Source organism: Lathamus discolor, chromosome 17 (assembly GCF_037157495.1).
Source record: "Lathamus discolor isolate bLatDis1 chromosome 17, bLatDis1.hap1, whole genome shotgun sequence".
NCBI classification, from domain to species: domain Eukaryota; kingdom Metazoa; phylum Chordata; class Aves; order Psittaciformes; family Psittacidae; genus Lathamus; species Lathamus discolor.
Window position 1 is genome coordinate 5,948,984 of NC_088900.1, and position 19,162 is coordinate 5,968,145.

At 41.8% G+C, this 19,162-nt stretch overlaps 1 protein-coding gene across 3 annotated transcripts in view; it reads left to right on the forward strand.

Moving 5' to 3' along the window:
* NCAM1 (neural cell adhesion molecule 1) overlaps positions 1–19,162 on the forward strand; it is a 104,763-nt gene that overhangs the window by 40,552 nt on the left and 45,049 nt on the right. For all 3 annotated transcript variants that reach the window (XM_065697077.1, XM_065697079.1, XM_065697078.1), the window contains exons 2-6: positions 15,092–15,166; positions 16,680–16,898; positions 17,494–17,637; positions 18,392–18,529; positions 19,017–19,134. In XM_065697077.1, the coding sequence (XP_065553149.1) occupies positions 15,092–15,166; positions 16,680–16,898; positions 17,494–17,637; positions 18,392–18,529; positions 19,017–19,134 (694 nt within the window). The remainder of the gene's footprint in view (positions 1–15,091; positions 15,167–16,679; positions 16,899–17,493; positions 17,638–18,391; positions 18,530–19,016; positions 19,135–19,162) is intronic.

The window sequence follows — 19,162 nt, forward strand, 5'->3', positions numbered from 1 at the left end:
TTCAAGCCCTTGCCCACAGACTGGGCATCAGTTGTAGCCAAGAGCCAACTGAACTTTCACCAGTTACCAGGAGGTATCTGATAACTGTTCTGTGGGAGGCATAGCTTTTTAAAAAAGTAAATGTTACATCTCATAAAAAAGCTTGAGGCTGGCTTCTCACTGTCTTGAATCAGCCACTAAATGCAGCTATAAGCCAGCTTCATTAGGGACGCCACAGGCCTCTTGCATTATTGCAGTAATCAAGGCTCTTGCAGGCTCACTTCTCCTGCTGATTTTATTACGCTGAGGAGATAAAGTTTGGGCAAGGCAGAGCCTTTCCTTGGTCAAAATCAATGAAGAAGGAAAGGAAGCAACTGACATTACTATGGAAACAAATGCTGCATCCTAGAGAAGTGTCGGAGTGGTGCAGGGAGTAACAGCAGCCTGCTTCAGAGAAAATAGGCAGAGAAGCGTACCGGTATTGTGCGGGGGTGTTCTGCAGAACACAGAGAGGGACTTCATTGCTTGTGACAGGCAGTGAACTTCACAAGCCAAATTGTTCAGATATTACCCTCCTGTGAAGAGAGGTTCTGGAGGAGGCAGAGTGAGATGGAACAGAAAATGTGAGTGCAGCTGAGTGCAAAGGAAGAGAAAGTAGAAGTGATGGATTAACATGTTTGGCTCTACCAGGCTGATTTGCTTTCCTAGGGTCATGGATTTTTGCTCGCATTTTGATCATTGACTTTGGTTTTTCATTCAGTCTTTCTTCTTCCAAGGAGAAGTTTTAAATGCAAATTACTCGTGTCCCAGATCCTGGAGTTAATCTGTGTACTGTCTTTTGTCGTGGCACAGTTTGTCTGGTTTAGGATAGAAACCTTAAATCATGTGCTTATCGTGGAAATAATTTTTTTTCTTGATGTTATAGTTAATGTCAAGAGATTAACTTAGTCCTGTTTGTAAGCTATTGAGTAAGATTGATGCTAGAGATGGTGTCATCTACTAACAGATATCCATTTTCTCAGACTAGCTTTGATGTGTCTCTGGTTCTACTATTTGATAATTGGTGACTGTTCCCTGCTACTGGCATCCATAGAAGATTAGATGCTGTGTATCTGAGTTTGACAGTTTAAAAAACAAAAAACCAACACCACACAAAGAAAAAGGGAGTATGAGTAAGAAATTTTATTTTTGCCCATTGCTTATGTAATATTACCAAGTCTGAGGTGGATTACAGAAGAAGATGGAACATGAGTTGAAGAGCTCTGCTTTATCCCACTTGATTTGGTACTTGTAACACAGAGAAGGCGTTAGAAATTGAAGAGGCTGTTTGGCCCAGCAATGAATAGACACAGAAGGAACACCTGATCTTTCTTTCATTCCCAAAGCTGATGTTATTGCAAGGATTGCCTTGCTTGTAATGACCAAGAGAGGTTCAGTCCTTAACTCTGCTGGTTCTCTTAATTTTTGAAGCACACGTATTCAGGTAAAATGTTTATTGTCTGACTTGCATAACTTCTAAGTTGCAGAGGTTAAGAAGAGAAATACAGTAAGACAGGAGTTAAGGATACCCAAGGAGAGCAGTATCAGCATTCACTCCAGTTAACTAGCTGATGAGGCTAACTATAACCCCCTTACAACAGTAAAAATCAAATTGGAAGCTATATGGCTTTTTAAAGCCGAGGTAACAGTGCAAAAGACCAGGCTACCCAGAGCTGTGCCCTGTCATTAAACATGGATTAAGTTGCTTATATTTGCCATGGTGAATTCTTACTAGGTTTCCAGGAGACTTCCCAGAGGACAATAGATGAAGCATTTGCTTGTCTTCTGGCAATTTGGTTACTGTTTATCCTGTCAGTCACAGCTGATGCTGCAAGACATTTAGATACACTAGGGGGGGCAGGGAGCAGGTTTGATTGGTTTTACGTTCTTTTTGTTACTCCCCTGGGATCACCCCTTTTTGAGCTTCTTAGCTGTAAAAGATGTCTAAATCTGAGCTTGTGTAAACTATTCCTCTGATATGTGTTTTAGTGCCTGAATGAGGAGGGCCACTAATTTATTGCCTGTAACTTGACCTTAGTCAGACAACTAGGTAGTTAAAACAGTAGTGCAGCAAAAAGAAGAGGCAGTAAACAAGCTCATTTCACTCTTCCCTGAAGGCATTTTCTTTCCTGTGCTTTCTGAGCAAATAGGCCAGTGTATTAGCATGTTATTCTTTCTAATCTTTTGGCTTTCATTATAATAATGCTTTAGGTTTTATTCAAAGGAAAGATGCCTTAATGATACTAATAGTTCTAATGATTTTCTGAAATTCTGGAGGTTCCATCAGTGTGGTAGTTGCAAAAGATCTTCTGTTAACATACTAATTTAAATGTTCGCACAGCCTACCCACAAATTATAGTGGTATTTCCAGAGGCAGCAGTATCAATTCACAAATTCCCAGAAACATGTAATAGTCTGCCCTGTGACAGTACTTTGTCCTTGGGGTAAAGTGTCTTGACCAGCCTTTTTTATAATCACAAAGGATTAGTAGTATGAGGATTTCCAGGTGTGGTTCTGCTGTCATTAGTAGCAGTATTCCAGCTTACACCTGCGAGGCGCTAAGATGTTATAACCAAAGGAGAGGGGAGGGGAAAAAAACCCAAATCCAGAATGCTTGGATTTCCTTGCTTTCAAGGAGTTGTGCTGTGCCTCCAGCCTCTTCAGTTTAGCACTCCCATTACTTCTGTTGTTTGTTTGGGTCTTTTGTCTCCAGAGAGGAAGGTCTATTGAAGAAATTGAACTGGAATTGTGCAAGGAGGCCACATGCCATGAGGTTTGGAGTAGCTCTTGAAACTGTCTTACACTTTGATTTTTGTGACCAGCTTACTTTACTATTTCAAACCTGCCAGCTTTCCTATAGTTGCTTCTGGTTTTCTGCAGTTGTGTAATTTATAAATGCCAAAAGCCCATTATCCAAGCTGAAAAACAGGGAGGAGAATAGATGAAGTAATCCCTAGAAATGTCCAGTGGTGGTTCCAGGCTGCCTCTGCAGTATAATGCTATAGCATTGTGCTTTTCCTGTTGTAAAATACACATTCGTTAATTCCTCCTCTGTAAAAGTCATCTGATGTTAATGTACTGTTTCCTTATGAATATTAATGTATTTTCTTATTCTTTTGCTTTCCTATGCCTTCTACTCTTCCAATGCAGCTTTATGTAGTGAAGTAACCTTCCTGTTACTTCAGTAAAAGGCAAGCCATTCAGTTTCTTTTTCACCTAATATACTGAGGAACAATGGGTCAGTTGAAATTTGCAATTTTGGGTTATAAGGCAGTGTTGATAATTCATATTTACTACAGTGTCAGCTATATATCAGTGCTACTTATTCTTGCTTTTTACCTGCGTGTAACTGTGGGACCCCGCTAGCTAACAGCATATTTCTGCTTGTTGTGTCATTTATAAATGATAAGGAATCGCCTTTTGGAAACTGTGTTCTGTGATGTTATCTGTCCAAAGTCTGCTCATTAGCAGCTGCAGTCGAACTTGGTTACTTCACTTGACAAATCCTGATTCGACTGGTGGCTGAACGAGATCTCCAGTGGGAATGTTATGGACCAGTCCCTCTGGCAAGAGATACACTGAGGCTTAGCATGCTTTACCTGCTTCCTCTGGCTACTCTGGTGCATTTCCCTCAGCTTTGGTATTCAGCCAGTAAAAGGCTCCCTCGGCACTCTACCAGGTGAAGTTTCCACTGTTCATGTTACACTGGTTTAGTTGGTTTCCTTCACGGTGTTGGTCCAAACAGCTTTTATGCCAAGATTCTGCCAGGCTGAATTTTCAAGTTACGGATCCTGGAGACTGAAAGTTTATAAAATAGAAGCTGACACAGCAAATCCCATGCAGCAAGAACACTTTTATGCATGTGGAAAATGCTTTGGATTAAAAATGTGCATCTGTAGACTTTATTGATTGTAAGCCAGATCAAGTCCTGGTCTAATATTGCTGACTTTACTCATGTTGCACTTGTATTCTATTTGGCCCTCTGGCACTGCGCAAGGCTTGACTGGCTATCTTTTTCTTGGAAGAGTATGCAGTCTTTCATACTCTCCTCCTATTTTCTTGGGGCTGGCTTTGATTATGTTGTGTGTTACCAGCCTCTAAGTTGGGCCTGATAAGGCTCTTGAAGTGCCCTCCTTTAACAGGGGTAAGTAAAGAGGTTTGAAGAGAAGAAATGTATTTTCTATTTTTAACAAGACAACAGGCAACTAGTCGGCTTTTCTTAATGTAGTGTGTACAAAATCAGTGACTCCTGAGTACACTCTTCAGCCACTGAGAGAGCTGAGCCATTGAGTCATGCTGTATTTGAATGTAAAGTGCTGGGTCACTGTATAATGTCTCAGTGCATTGGTTAGGAGTTTGGATGAAATGAGGTTACTTAAAAATTGAGGTGAATAGCAACTAAAAGCAAGAGCTTTTTATCTTCATCTTAGACAGACCCTCATAGTTGGCTTGATGCTTTATTACCATTAAGAGCAAAGCACTCATCTTAACATGATGGGGAAAATAGTGACAAAGCCTGTTATGCAAACCCTTCATTTAAAACTACAGCTGCAGTCAACATTGAAAGTAGTGGTACAGGCAGCAATTCAGCATTTCAGTACCTTAGAAAGCTTTTAAGGAAACACTCCAGCTTACACAAGTAATTAGTGCTCTAAAGGAAGTTGTAGTAAGGACATTAAACTTAAGAAAAAGCCTCAGTCTGAGGTGCTGCTTGCATAAAAAAAGTGACTTTACAGCAAATGAAACACTTGAACCATCTATTTATATTGTCAACAGGGCAGAGCTGGGCAGTTTGCATTGTTCTTTTCTGTCTGGCAAGCTACAAAGCAAGTGACATGGAAGCCAGGGAGAATGTGCAGGAGAGAGTAGGTAAATTAAATCTTCCCATTGTGTTCAGCAGCTAAAAGAAAAGAAAGACCAGCTCACAAGTCTTCTTAGCTTCTTCTGCTAGTTCTGACTTGGGTGTAAGGCAGTGTTGTGCTGGAAGGCGCTGCTGAGAGAAGCTCTGTATTCCAGATGCAAAGAGGATTATGAAAACATGTCAGCAGAGAGGCCAGATGTTCAGGTCAGTCAGCACAAGCTGTGCAGATCCCTGAATGCGGTATGAAGAATCCAGCCATATTAATCAGGGCTCCTCCAAAACTACCATGCCTCAACAAGAGGGCTTCTTGAAGGGGTCAGGTGGAGTGTCAGATTCTTGCACATCACTAGCTTTCAGAGTGTCAGCTCTGCCATATCAGGTCTATGGATGAGGACTGTATTGTTCCTGCTACCTTGATATCTTAGTACTTTAGCTTTGAAGAGGTACAATTTTAAGGAGAAACCAATTCCCACTCTCACTAACTGAAGTTAGTAATTTCTATGAAGTAAATCCTTAATTTCAGGCTTTTTCAGATAGTCCAGCTTTGCCTATTGCTAAAAAATATATCCCAAAACTAAATCACCATATAAAGAAGGTTGGGATAACTTTTCAATTATTTTCAAGACTTTAAAACAAAATCTCATGCTAACAGTGCTACTGCCTTCACTAAGACTGAAGGGGAACTGGAACTTGCAGATTTTAGGGATTGCTTAATTTTGGGAATAACACAGACATCCCAAGAGCTTCAGCTCTTGCAGGGTTGTTAGCTACTGCTGTGCATTGCCGATGAAGCAACAGTGCTCTTCCACAAAAGAATTCGATGTGTGTGCATCCCGCTCAGCAGACTGCCAGGATGAACTAGCTGCAGCAAGATTAGACTTGACTCATGAGCTTTTGCAAATCCTATTTTTCTCATCTTTTCTCAGTTCTTTATATACCCACAATGCGAAGTCACCCACATTTCTTTTTAGCAGAAGATTATAACTTCCTTAGTTTTTAATTAAAATTGTCCGTACTCTGATTTAATGGCTCCATAAAGCATCTTGGCTTACTCAGCCCCAGGTAAATGAAAATATTTGCTGTGGCAAATAGGGCTATTAGTTTTATGATCCATAGCAATAAAAAGCTTTTATCAAGAATGTCATCAGAAGGGACATAAAACTGTGTTCTATATAAAACTGCTAATATGCCTGAGAAGCTTTGCTTTGGTTTGTAAGTTTCTGCAGGAAAAGGTGTTACTAGTATTATTTTTTCGGGGTGTATTTTGCACTCACCTCTAAAATCAAAAGCACTTCTGAGCAGTGTTTTAAAAGATCATGTACATACAAAGGATGGAGTCACAACCTTGGCAAGAGGTGTGGGCGCAATCTGAATTACTCCCTCTTCTCTGCAGAGACTGCCTGCATCAACATTGGCATGTCACTTTGTCCAGAATCAAAATGAATTTGACTTAAATTAAGCATAGATGAAATCTTTCTGAATTCCCTGTTTGTGTGTTTGTGGTTACACAAGCAGGCTGTCAGCTGCCTAGGCAAGCAGGGGTAGTTGTAAATAACCTACAGACATTTGCAAAATGAAAGACAGACTGGTGGACAAGGCTTTCGGCTCGGAGAGCTAGTTTTGTCCCCTGTAAGGGTGCAGTGTGGGCCTACACCCAGACCCACGGGCAGTCAGGTTTTAAAAGGGCAAGGTTACACTATTTTATATGACAATTTGAAGCATTTACTTCAAAATGTCTGGTTTTCTTAAAGCAAAAAGCCAGTTAGCCTTCTCTCACCTGCACCAGCTGTAAGATCATTTTGGTAATGGCTCTTTTCATCTCATAAATCCATCCTGGTCTTAATATGGGTACCATTTTATCCAGCTGGAGCCGGGGTAAAGTTGACAGAAGGTGGTAGCACTGACGCTGGCTGGGCAGGAAGAGGGTCTGCAGCCAGAAGCACTGCAAGGGATCAGAGCTGCCCCTACTTTTTTGCATGCTCTGCAAGAGGCACTGCTGTCTCAGTCATTTCAGAAACCTGTGGATGAGAGTACCGTGCTCAACTAGAAGTATACTGCAGTGATGGGCAAGGAAAATGCCCTCTGTGCAGTGTGTAGCATTGCCTGTTCATGGTGCCTACAGTGTGATGACAACAGAGGATGAAGAGCATCCTTTCACATACCAGATGCAGCCACTAGGCTGTGGCTTGTTCTTTTTTTTCGGGTTGTTCTCCTCTCAGTGTTGCTTTGGTCATGTCTTTCTCTTTGCATTTTGTTGTGGCACTGTGGTGAGCTGCTGTTTGCTTCCTCCCTGAATCTTTATGTTCTGATATTCCCCAAAGGTATCAACAATCTCCTCCTCCAATTCCTGGCAGAATTACTGAGAGGTTACCATGGCAACGGGGGAGGAATTGGATCCGCAGACCAGCTGAGATCAATCCCAGCTGCCTGCCTCCTCCTCCTGAGCAGTCAGCTTATTTTTAATAAAGTGACCATGTACAGGAGGCATGTCTTTGTCTTGCTAAGCCTTTGTTGTATATTAAATCCTGAGGGCTTTCACCATAATCTGCTGAGCTCACAAGCTTTACAAATCCTACCCTTACTCTAAGAGCTGTGGGCATTAGACCCAGTAGTACTTTATTCCTGATCAATTTTGTTTATTTCTGGAATGTAACACGCACTGCAGAGTTTAATTGGGGAACTGTTGCTAGAAGTAAGTGAAATTGGAGGTACAGTGTTTAAGAGGTAGATGCTTCCCAGCGACACTGAAAAGTGGCTGATCTCCAGTGGAAGAGCATGAGTGACAGATTATTACAAATGGCATTTCTGTTTGTATTGCAGTTGTGAGGCTCCAGGCTTGTTCTCTGCAGTCCTGCCTGCTGTGTTTGTATAAAGGGATGAGTCTAGTTTGCATTATCTCCTTTTCTCTACCTGCTTGGTGCAGCTTGATGCTGCCACAGTGACTCTTTTCTAGATACAAAGTGCCCTACCAATCTGCATTATTTGGGCTATTGGTAGAATCATTACACCAGGGCAGAGTAGCATCCCAAGCTCTAGGGGAGTTGTTTAAGTGATCTTGAAGGTGCCGAAAGCTTTTTAGATCCAGTTGATCCCTATATTTCTTTATCTTGGGAAGTAAAAGTTGGATTCTTGGCAAAGGTGTGGCAGAGGCAATGCTTTGTTCTGTGCTTGGTGTCATAAAAGCAATTGGTGTGACTCAGATTTATGTTGTTGAGAAGACAGACAAATGAGCTCTGTCATAGAAGGGTGAAAAATCGTGATACTGGATTAGCCAGGTCCCAGGTTGCAGTTGGTGTCTCCTGTCCTTGACTGGGCTGTCCAGAAGCTGGAGGGTGTTTGCACCTTTTTCAGAAGTGAGTACAAAGATACGATATTGTTCTGGTAAGAGCCTCTCCAGAGACACAGAGAGCTGCAGACTATCTTGCATGTACAAGTGCATCCTACTGTAGATTCCTGCCCACTTCTACTAGCAGCTACAGAGAAGTGGTAAATTTGTCGTGTAGCACGTTCGGAACATGATAATAATTCATGCTCTGAAGTCATACGGATTTAGGTCCTGTCTTAGTTCCAAAGGTCAAATTTGGAGCATTCTGAGGATAAGAGGTAAAAGTGATGGAAAGCTAAAGCAGTAGTGGTTTTACGGGAAAGGAAGGATGTGGGAGGGATTGAACTCACTTGGTTTCTAGGGAGCTGTGATGGATATAACCCCATAGTGAATTTGCATTAATGCAAATCTGTAGCCAAGTGTATTTGGTGTTCCAAGATGTTCTGTTTTCATGGCCCCAGATAGATCTTCAGGAGCAGTGTGTGCATTAGCCTTTCTGCTGTTCAGGTGAAAGGGTGACTACAGCTCACTGCTGTTCATTCACACGCTGTTTCACATCAGTTCTTTTCAATTTATACAGATACAGAACCAGTACCCAGTAATTAACACACTTTCCTCTGCTTAAAGTGGCATGTTATTTACTTAACAGGTAAAGCCTGCTGCGTTAGCCTTAGTCTTGGCCCAGCAGGGAGACATCCTCCCTGCCTATTACCAAAATCATGGCTTAATTTGAGCTCATTTCATTTGTTGAAATGAAAAACTAATTATGTTTAACTACAGATGAACAGGAAGTTGCATTAGCAGAGTTTTTTTTCAAATCAATGGGGAGTTATTCAGCATTATTTGGGGGCTGAGGAACTTTGTAACCAGATAAAAGATATGGGGGAGGGCTGAGCTATAAAAAGTGTTATTGTGTGATTATGAAGAGGCCTTTTAATGCAGTTATTATGTGATGCTAAAAAGGCCTTTATTGCTACAAGTTGGAAGCAGAATACGAATGGGCTCACAGTGTCTGTTAAGTGAAGAGTGGAAAAAATAGTCTCCATTTCCCTGAACTGCAAAACAAAAATAATGGTTAAGTAGTGATTAAAATCTGTGGCAGTCCTGGGTTTGTTAGTTTGATCATATACTAAGCAACAAAGTTTAGCAAGTAGGGAGCAATTGTTTGTGTCATTTAAGGCATAGTTAGTTGTTATGATGAACCTGTTTGTCCAGGATCTGATGTCAGCAAATTGTTCTGCTGATAAAGGCTGGTTGAAACAACTAGGGTTGAACTCCTCCCTAGTGTAAAATAAGTACAGGTGAGCTTGATGTGAATAATTCAGAGGAACATTTCTTCTCAGATGACAGCTGATTTCTAGAAGTTAGCTTCAGTTTCCCTGATTGAAGGCTGCTGGACAAACATAGCTGGGCTCCTCTGTACCTAATTCCATCACCAGGGTCTGCTTCCCAGACCTTTGTGAACTCTGTAGAAGAAGGCCTTAATGTTGTTTGCAGACACATTGAGAACAAGAAACAGGGCAGGTTCCAGACTGGAGCAGACCTGCAGCCTATCCAGTTGGTTGTCTTGGCTCATACAGAGAGCCACCACCAGAAGAAAAGAGTCTGAAAAAAGCCAGGTATAATTTTACTTCTCAATATCTACAGCAGAGTGGAAATGTTGAGATTTCTTAGACTGTGTTTTTTTCCTTTAATAACTACAAATGATTGCTCACTTCACCTTGTGATTAACAATCAGAAGGCTTTGCAGGGAGTGGTTGCTTGACTGCATGGAAGCAAAAACATGACAGTCAGACATTAAGGTTCTTATGGCTGTTAGAATGATGCAGTGTCTTGGATCCCTTGTGCTAGGCACAGTACAAATGCAAAACAGATGCTGTGGTTGCTGTCTAAAGCGAAAATAATTTGTTTCTTTTTAATACAAGTTTGCTAAGTACTGTTTCAAGACGTATTTGAAATTACTTGCATTAATGGTAGGAGAAGGAAAATGCAAAATGATTTGTCTAAGTTAGCCTGAAACAATGCAATGCTGGTATCTACTGCTTTTTTTTGCTTGTGTCAGAGGTTTGTGTTCTGTAACCTGCTCAGGTCAGCTCATGAAGTCTGGTTATAGCAGTGTCTTTCAATAAGAATATTCCTGAGCTTAGTAGTTTCTTGTAAAAGGTATTAACTAGGCCTTAAGCTGCCAGTGTTGCAGCTGTATGTTTTAGCATCCTCCTTCAAGAAAAGTCACAAGACACAGTGTGCATCTGATTTACCTTATCCTCTCACAGGGTTCTTGTTCCTGGTGTTAAATTAATGAAACTGAGGTGTAGTGTGAAATTGGTTAATAGTGGCTCTCTGGTTCCTACTACTCACGAGGTCATAGTTTCTGTGTCATGGTAATTGCTAGATTTGAAAAGTGTATTTCCAGCATTAGTAATAATATCAGGAGGTTTCCTCTCAGCCTTCCTCATCTCATGGTTGAAGGGACTGTGCTGGCATACAGGGGCACTATTGGTGAAGGAATTGCTGCTTCTCTTCATAACTTTCCCAAAAATTCTATTATTTAGGACAGTAATTAGAAGATTTAATGATAATTTTGCAGCTGGTGAAGCAGAGGGAGCACTGACAGAGGCGTAGCCGAGGATGTCCTTCGCTCTCTTGTTTCTAAGACTCAAAATAGTTTTCCATTCCTGGGTCCCAGGGGGGTTCTAGATTTCATTCTCTTGAATATCTGTCTATCACTTAAATGCACAGAAGGAGCTCTAATCCCTTAGAAAAAGTTAGGGAAAATCTTGAGAGGTGGCTGTTGTGGCCTTGGCTCAGATCTTTTTCCTGCCCTTTCAGGTGTATTTTACAGTAAGATGTTCCCTGCTTGTGTGATTACCTCCTGTTCCTTGTATCTACTGTGGCAGAGCCATACATGAAAAAGATATAAAGTAGAGCGTAGATGCTGAGTTATGGGGTGATGAAAAGTTCAATACTTGACACAGAGCCTTTTTTCTCATTTCTAGCTGTAACAGAAAGCACCTGAGAATGGAATGAAAGGCATTAATAACCCCAGCCTTTGCTGCTGCCTTCCCAGCATGCAGCAACTCTCAAAAGTGTAGAAGAGGTCCATTGGTATATTTACCTAGTGTAGTGTGGCCAAAAAAAAAATTGTTAATTTATATTAGATCTCACCTCAAAAGCCATTTTACCAGCACCCCACTGTTTGCTAGCAGTGCTTGCCTGAATAGAAAGTAAGTTGATGACTGGTTTAAATGTCCTTCCTTGGGCTGCTCTGGTTTTCCAAGGCAGTTCTGGGAGAATTCAATCACAACTTCATTGTGTTCCCAGTTGATAAAAAGTGCAGGCCAAGAGTGGCTGTAATAAACCCCTTGCTGTTAGTCAAGCGATCAAGGGATACTTTAACGTCCTCTTCTTCTGAAAGCCTCTTGGCTAGGGAAGATGTACAGCCACATGTGCAAATGTAGGCCAGAAGTAGAATACACAGTATTCACAAGCTCTGGTTTCAATTGAATCTTGGCTGGGTTTTTCTGTTTACTACTATATCCTAGTCTTTGAGATGGAATACTAGTATTTATCAGTATAGCTGCTAAAACCCAGGGAGAATAAAACTAGAAAAAGTGGCATGGACTATATACTGTTGTTATCCTTTGCAGAGCTCCACTGGCTCAGATTGACTGCTTCCAGTTTATTTATGAAGAGAAATGCTGTATCAGAATGGTTGTTGGCTAAAGAAATGTGCTCAGACACCTTATCAGAAAATCCTACTACTTGCATCCTTTTTAAATGATGGCAGGTAGCATTCCTTCATTGTGTGTACAGCGGTATAGTTAAAGTCTAACCCCAACAGTCCGTATGTCTGTTTCCCAAGCGCAGTACGGAATGTTGCCATTGGCACATACAAACAGGTTTTCATTTCTGAAGCAGTGTATGTTTCTTAAAAACCCAGGTGTGTTTGGCAACTAAAACTAATGCCTCTGTTGTCTGGAGGTAAAATTAGCTGCTCTGGGGGAAGGGTTTTCATGCACTACAGCACAAAAGGAGAGGGTGACTGATGAAGCATTTGCAATAAAGTTGCCGCGAAGTGCTTTGGCTACATGGGGTAGAGGAATAGCTCAATTAAGATGATTGTTTTCTGCAAGCTAATGGCAGCAGTTTTGAAATAAAACCTCTTCATTTTAGCATCTTGAAATTTATAATTGACCTGGACTTGTTAGGCCACAGAGCTGCTGCAGCATTAAGCTATAGCTGGAGGAAATCCTGAATCCAATTACATTTTCTGCCTAATGGGTCATAATTTATGTTATGAAGATGGTAGTGATGTTGCTGGGGGAAAAGGGCATTGGTCGTGCTTGGATATGGATGCTGAAAGGCTGATTGTAAGTGAACATGAAAATGGGGAGGTAAGCTTTCCTTTCTCACTTGGTTAGTACCAATGTCATTTGAGTCAGAAAGTAAGTAGTCATACTGGATTATTCACAACACAGGCTAGAAATCTTATCTTTCATCTTGACTTAGCTTTGCTGTGATTGTTGATTTTCCCCTTATTGTACCAAAAACAGGGTTGTTTTTCAGCATCTTTGACTTTTTTCTTAGAATTTCTGGTGACACTTATAAAATGGTATGTTCCTTCTCCTTTGTCCATTTAATGCCAACTGGTTTCATTTTTGTAAATAAAAGAAGAAAAAATACAGGTGTTTTTCAGTAGTGAGACTCCAAATGTAGGCTTCTGAGGTGTGCATAGTTATTGGGGTAGACAACTTAGCTGCTCAAGAGAGGTCGGTTAGTCTTGAAAGCCCAACTTTTACTTTAGATATCTGCAGATACACAGATTCAAAAATTGAACTTTGGACTTCTGTTGTCAGTGTTGGCCTTTCTTTTGTTACGGTCTGAGTAAAGGTGAGAAGGCTTTTACAGCAGTAATTATTGGAGCCTCTGAACTGTAACAAACATTTAACTGTTTGCGTAGGAGCTTTAAATGTTACTTAATAAATTGTTGTCATTTGGATGAGACTAAGGATTCTTGGTTCTGTACATTTAATTTCTAAACAAGAGATATCACTCACATGCCGTAGACAAGATCATAAAAGACAGGTTGACTGATAATTTCAAAACACTCTACAAAGGTCCCATCATTCAGAAGTGCCTGTATTTTGCTGATGCCCCCAGCTTCTGGAGTGTTCATACTGGAAACTACTGTCGTTCTGGAGTATTTGCATCACTGCACATGGCTGCAGCTGCTCCCCAAAGACATTAATTGAGTTTGTAATGTTGTCTATGCTCAAATCTAGTTCCATTGTAATGCAGAAGGAGAAATGTATTAGATAGTATTACAAAGCAGAAATCTGATCTGGAGGAACCTAGAGGTCTGGATTTGAGAGATTTAAGATCTCTTTGTAGTACCTTTGCACTTGTTCCATACAGCAGAAACCTTCCCAGGAATAGCACCCCAAAGCATGATTCTCAATGTAAAATTCAGATGTTGGAATGATTTGTGGAAAAACAACAAAAATGAACCTGCAGATATAGACTCTATTGTCCTTGCTGCACTGAATGTAATAAACCTTTAGCCTTTTATTATATTTGGCTCTTTGTACTTGAAGTTCTGTTCGGGATTGAGCTATATTAAAGTAGTGTAGTTGAGAGAAATAAGATTGCTCAGAAATAAAGCAGGATGAATGCAGAACCTATAGGGGCAGCATGCAATTCATTGAAAAGTGCAAGGAAGGTGAGAGAATATCATCAGACAAGGGATATGAGTTAAATAAAGATGTCCAAAGGGAGACTGAAAACATCAGAGAATCATTTTGATTTCTTTCAGCAACAGTATCATCAAATATTCTTTCCAGAATTATTATCTAACTTAGATTATTTTTAAATGATTCCTTTGAGGCAGTGCTGGATTCAGTTGTAGGGAGCACAGAAGGTACAGTATCTTTCACTGACTCTCTCAATTCCAGACAGGCATGTAACAGATGCTTCACTCAGGTCCATGGAACATCTGCTCTCTCTCTGCTGCCAAAACTCCTTCAGTCTCCTATTGAAAAAGAAAATCAAATTAGCAAGAAAAAAAAAATTAAGAAAACAACAACTAAAAAATTAACATTAAAGCAAATGCACTGACAATATTCCATGAGGAGGCAGTGGAAGAGACCAAAGTATTGCTAATATTTTCATTTCTGCTCTAGGAGGGAGTTAGGTGAAATGTGCTGGGATGAGCCTGGAACAAAGTCTCGGCCAGTGCTGTGAGGGCAAAAATCACAAACTGTCAACAGTCATTGCCAGTATATACTGGAGGAAATTTCCTAGGTATGCTGTGTCTGTCAGAAGCATCTCCAATTTGCTGGCTGTTTGGACTAGGTTTCTGACTGGAAGAGTAGGAGCTCAAGGAAAATCAGGTACCCAGAGTATGCCCATGACTTCCACTCTGTATTTGTGATGGTTGGTATCTGGGGCTTGTGTGAATGCAGTATCATATAGAGCAACAGGTCTCCAAAGCAAAGATAAATTTGCATTTGCTGCCAGGACAGACCTTTGAGCCAATTCCAGTTTGAATTCAGAGGAGTCCTTACAGACTGCTTGGTGTTCTAGTATGCACACCAAGCGCACTCCCTAGTATTACAGTGTAGTACAGATTTGAATGTAAACCAGCCCTCTGTGTATCACTCCATGTGATTTTATAAGGAGCTGGAAGAAGCTCTGAATGTCAGTAACTTCTTTGGGGTCCTCAGGGGTCCATGGTACTGTATGTTCACTTATGAAGCCAAGAATGCTCCACCCTGTGTTCTTCCATTGGATGAGTAAAGGAGCCATGTGGATTGGAAGGCTGGCAAAGATTTTTTTTGTTTGAGACCACTCCTGTTGTCTAACCATCTTCTGCGTGATCTCTTTTCCAGCTTCTCTACAAGTGGACATTGTTCCAAGCCAGGGAGAGATCAGCGTTGGAGAATCAAAGTTCTTCTTATGCCAAGGTGAGTGATGGCTTATGGCATCAGTTGTCTTTATCAGGGTTTGCTAGGAAGGTCAATAAATGTATTAACTCTGGGATAAAAGCTCCAGTGTCAGGTGTAGCTGCAGTATCTCTTGCTCTTTCTTTCTCATTTGTCCGTATGGTTTATAAGACTGAGAGGAAAATGCAACACATGCTGTTTACTGGAAACAGTAAAAGCATTCTCCCTTGAGAGCTGGCAACAGAAAGCAGCTCTAGCAAGTGGATTTTAAAATGAAAAAAAACAGGTATTGAAATGTTGTCTTTCAGCTGAGCATTAACCACAACAATGGCACCTTGCGTCATCCTGCAGCTCTTTGATCCTTGGAATCTAAAATAAGCCTGTTGTTTTTCCAGTTTATTTCTCTAATCAACTGCTAACAGCAGTAATGGAAGTGCTGGGTGACTTGAGAATGGTTACCTCTGCAGCTAAGGTTTTTAATGCTGCTGAAAACCTGCATTTCTTGTGACACAATTTACTGTTTGTTCAGGCCACCAACTGCCCCAGGCTGCTTTACTGTGCAACGTGGTGCAATGCTGACCTGATCTGTGTGCCCAAAAGCGGTTACTACAATTTTAGGGCATTTTTCAAATTAGCATCTACATGTCCTCATGAGAGGTTCTCCTGAAAGCAGCTGGCCTCGTTTCTTTTGGGAGAAATGAGTATGTTGGAGCACTGACATGATAGCATCCTGGAGCATGACACAGAGCAAATAGGTGCTATCGTGAGCTCTGGGAGCCAGAGCTCAAAATGCATTAGAGAACCACACTTCCTCAGGAGCATACTAACTAGGACAAGTAATGAGGGCATCTGATCCAGGTGCCTAACTGCAAAGTAATTTGCTAATTCCAGTGCTTTAAAAATGAAAGGATACTCTGGCCAAGTGCTGTTGCGATGGTATCTGCGTTCAGAAACTGTGTGATCAGTTAAGGCCCCTCCAATAATAGGAGTTCGTCGCAAATACCAAAGCCACACTGAGGAATGCAGGGATGTGAGCTGCAAGAGACAGCCTGGAACTACTTATTAACAGTTCTGATTTACACTGAATGCAGCAGGAGGCTGAAGCTGATCAGTGCCAGAACTGCTGCTGCAGTTCACTGTCACATTTTGGTATGCAAAGTAGCCCAGTCTGCAAGTACAAGTATTTATTAAAAACATTGTGAAGCTGAAGCAGGAAGAGATTTTTATTGTTCAGGCTGATCCGCATAGAGGAGGGACTGGGATATGGGATCTCAGGATGCATAGAAGGCCATTCTGGGCTGAAATGAGTGTGCCCCTTTAGATTATAAAGCCAACCTAATATCATTTTTGCAGGACAGCAGCTGACCATTCACAGTGCTGTGAGAGAGAATTTTCTTTGCTTGCTTCTCAGGTACCAGAAGCCCTTCCCCTGAGTCAGTCTTCTGCATAGTGCTACTGGTTGTATTTAATTCCCTCTGTGCAGCTTTGTTGGGAACTCATTTCAGTTTGCTCTGTTTTCTTTTATTGTCCCTAGTGGCAGGGGAGGCCAAATACAAAGACATTTCCTGGTTTTCCCCTAACGGTGAGAAGCTGACGCCGAACCAACAGCGCATCTCAGTGGTGCGAAACGATGACTTCTCCTCCACCCTCACCATCTACAACGCCAACATTGATGATGCTGGCATCTATAAATGCGTTGTCAGTAGCATGGAGGAGGGAGACTCCGAGGCCACCGTCAATGTGAAAATTTTCCGTAAGAGACCGGCTTCGAGGCTATTTTCTGGTCTACCTTGCACATGTATGAGGCAAGATTAGGGAAACGACCCTTTTGCCATACTAGAAAAGGCTTCTTTTAAAGGGGAAGAAGGAGGGTGAAAATAAAGGGGGTGTTAAGAAGATACAGCCTTTTCCTTTCTTCGTTTTGAGGGGTAAGTGGGAATTAGGATATGGATGACAGACATGCTATAAGACTAGTGTTCAGTAAAGAGGATCACACATTCAGAAGGGTTATAATTGTCCAGCAAAGCCATGACAGCAGCTCCTCCCCTTTCTGCCAGAAAGCCGAGCAGTTCCAAGCTGACATTTTCTCTTTGCATTGTAGACAAATCTGTGAGCTAGGTAGAATATGAATTTGGCCCACTGAAATGCCTGGGAGGCAGGGATGGAAGATGGGGTTCCTGTGACGTGTTGCAGTGCAGAGTCCGGCACACCTGTTTCCTTCCCCGAGAACAAGGTTTTTGCAAACATGTCCTCTGGGGTAGTTTTGCTTTCCTCAGGCTTGAGTCAGGAGCACAGCTTTGAGGTGTGTCAAGAAATCTGCAGTGACTTTCTCCTTCCATTGTTTTCAGAAAAACTGATGTTCAAGAATGCTCCCACTCCTCAGGAATTCAAGGAAGGGGATGATGCTGTGATTGTGTGTGATGTGGTCAGCTCACTGCCTCCTACCATCATCTGGAAGCACAAAGGCAGGGATGTTATCCTAAAAAAAGATGGTAAGGCACAAAAGGTGTCTCAGTGCTTGTCCATCCAGGGGTCAAATATCCATCTCCCATCAGGGCTCAGATCAGGCTCATACAAGTGGTTCAGGAGAACAAAATGGTGGCAGTCACAAGGGAGGACGGAAGCAATTTGTGTGTGATGCTAGGTCTTACGATGTGAACGTAGTTATTCCAGGTGCTGTGGTTTGTCAATGGCAGGGCAATAATGTTCCCACAGAAAAAGCCATCAGGCTTTGATGCTGGAATGCTAGGCAAAGGAATGCTGAAAAAGATTTTTAGATAAAAGAAATGCCATCAGACAGAAAAGCTACATGTTGTGACTCTCTCTAGGCTTTCTAAGGAAAAGGGGCTGAAAACTCCTTGCAAGAACTTTAATTCAAAATGCTGCAGACTGTCGTGCTCAGAGGAGCGTTTTACTGGCAGAAGGGCTTCAGAGCCCTGACTCCAGTTGAGCATTCGTGCTTCAGCTGTGTTTCCTATATCTACTTGATGCAGGCAACTACTCACTAGCGTAGTAAGATGAACTCTGCCACCCTGGGGCAAGAGGGGCAAGTTTCAAATTGCTTGTTCTTTGATACTGGTTAAATGTAAATGTGCTTGTGTATGTGTCACCATTAAATGATGGGAAGGGAAGTTTCATTACACTAAGCCTTATCTCAGCCTAGAAAGGGCAAGGAGAGGAGAACCTGTTGCCTGCAGTGAGCTTTCCTGAGGATCCATGGATGAACCTTCCTTTTGTCTTTTCTAGTTCGATTTATAGTCCTGTCCAACAACTACCTGCAGATCCGGGGAATCAAGAAAACGGATGAAGGGACATACCGCTGTGAGGGCCGGATCTTGGCTCGTGGGGAGATCAACTTCAAAGATATTCAGGTCATCGTAAATGGTGAGCAGCTTAGAGTGAGGCTAATATGGGGACAGCATATGTAGAACATGAGCTCCAGGCTGCTGATGCAAATGTTACTTTAGATTCACATTCATGATTTGCCATCAGCTTACTAATCTTTCTTTGCTGTGTCAAATAAAAATGTCCATGAAATTGACTGTTTACCAGATGTTTATGGGAAATTACCATGTCAAGTGAAACCTTAAGTGTTTTATGACTTAGAGTGAGGTGTAGATCTTGTTGGTGCTCACAAGTAGTTTGGTCTGCAATGCTGATGTTTTGTGCCTCTCCCCACCCCCTGCCCTGATTGCTTTGGAGAGCTCATGCATCAGAGCCGTTGATTGAAACCTGCGGGTGATGGCATGAGGGTTTGAATTACTAGTGGGATATGTGTGTTTGTATTGCAGAGATTTACAGTGAGCTTTCCAGGGCTCATTCTTGCATCTTCTGTCCTTTCTAACTTGAATATGGATTCCTTCTCTTCTAGTACCTCCTACTGTGCGTGCCAGGCAGAGCACTATGAATGCCACTGCCAACCTCAGCCAGTCTGTCACCTTAGCATGTGATGCCGATGGCTTTCCTGAGCCAACAATGACGTGGACAAAGTAAGATGCTGTGTGCAGTGTCCTTATT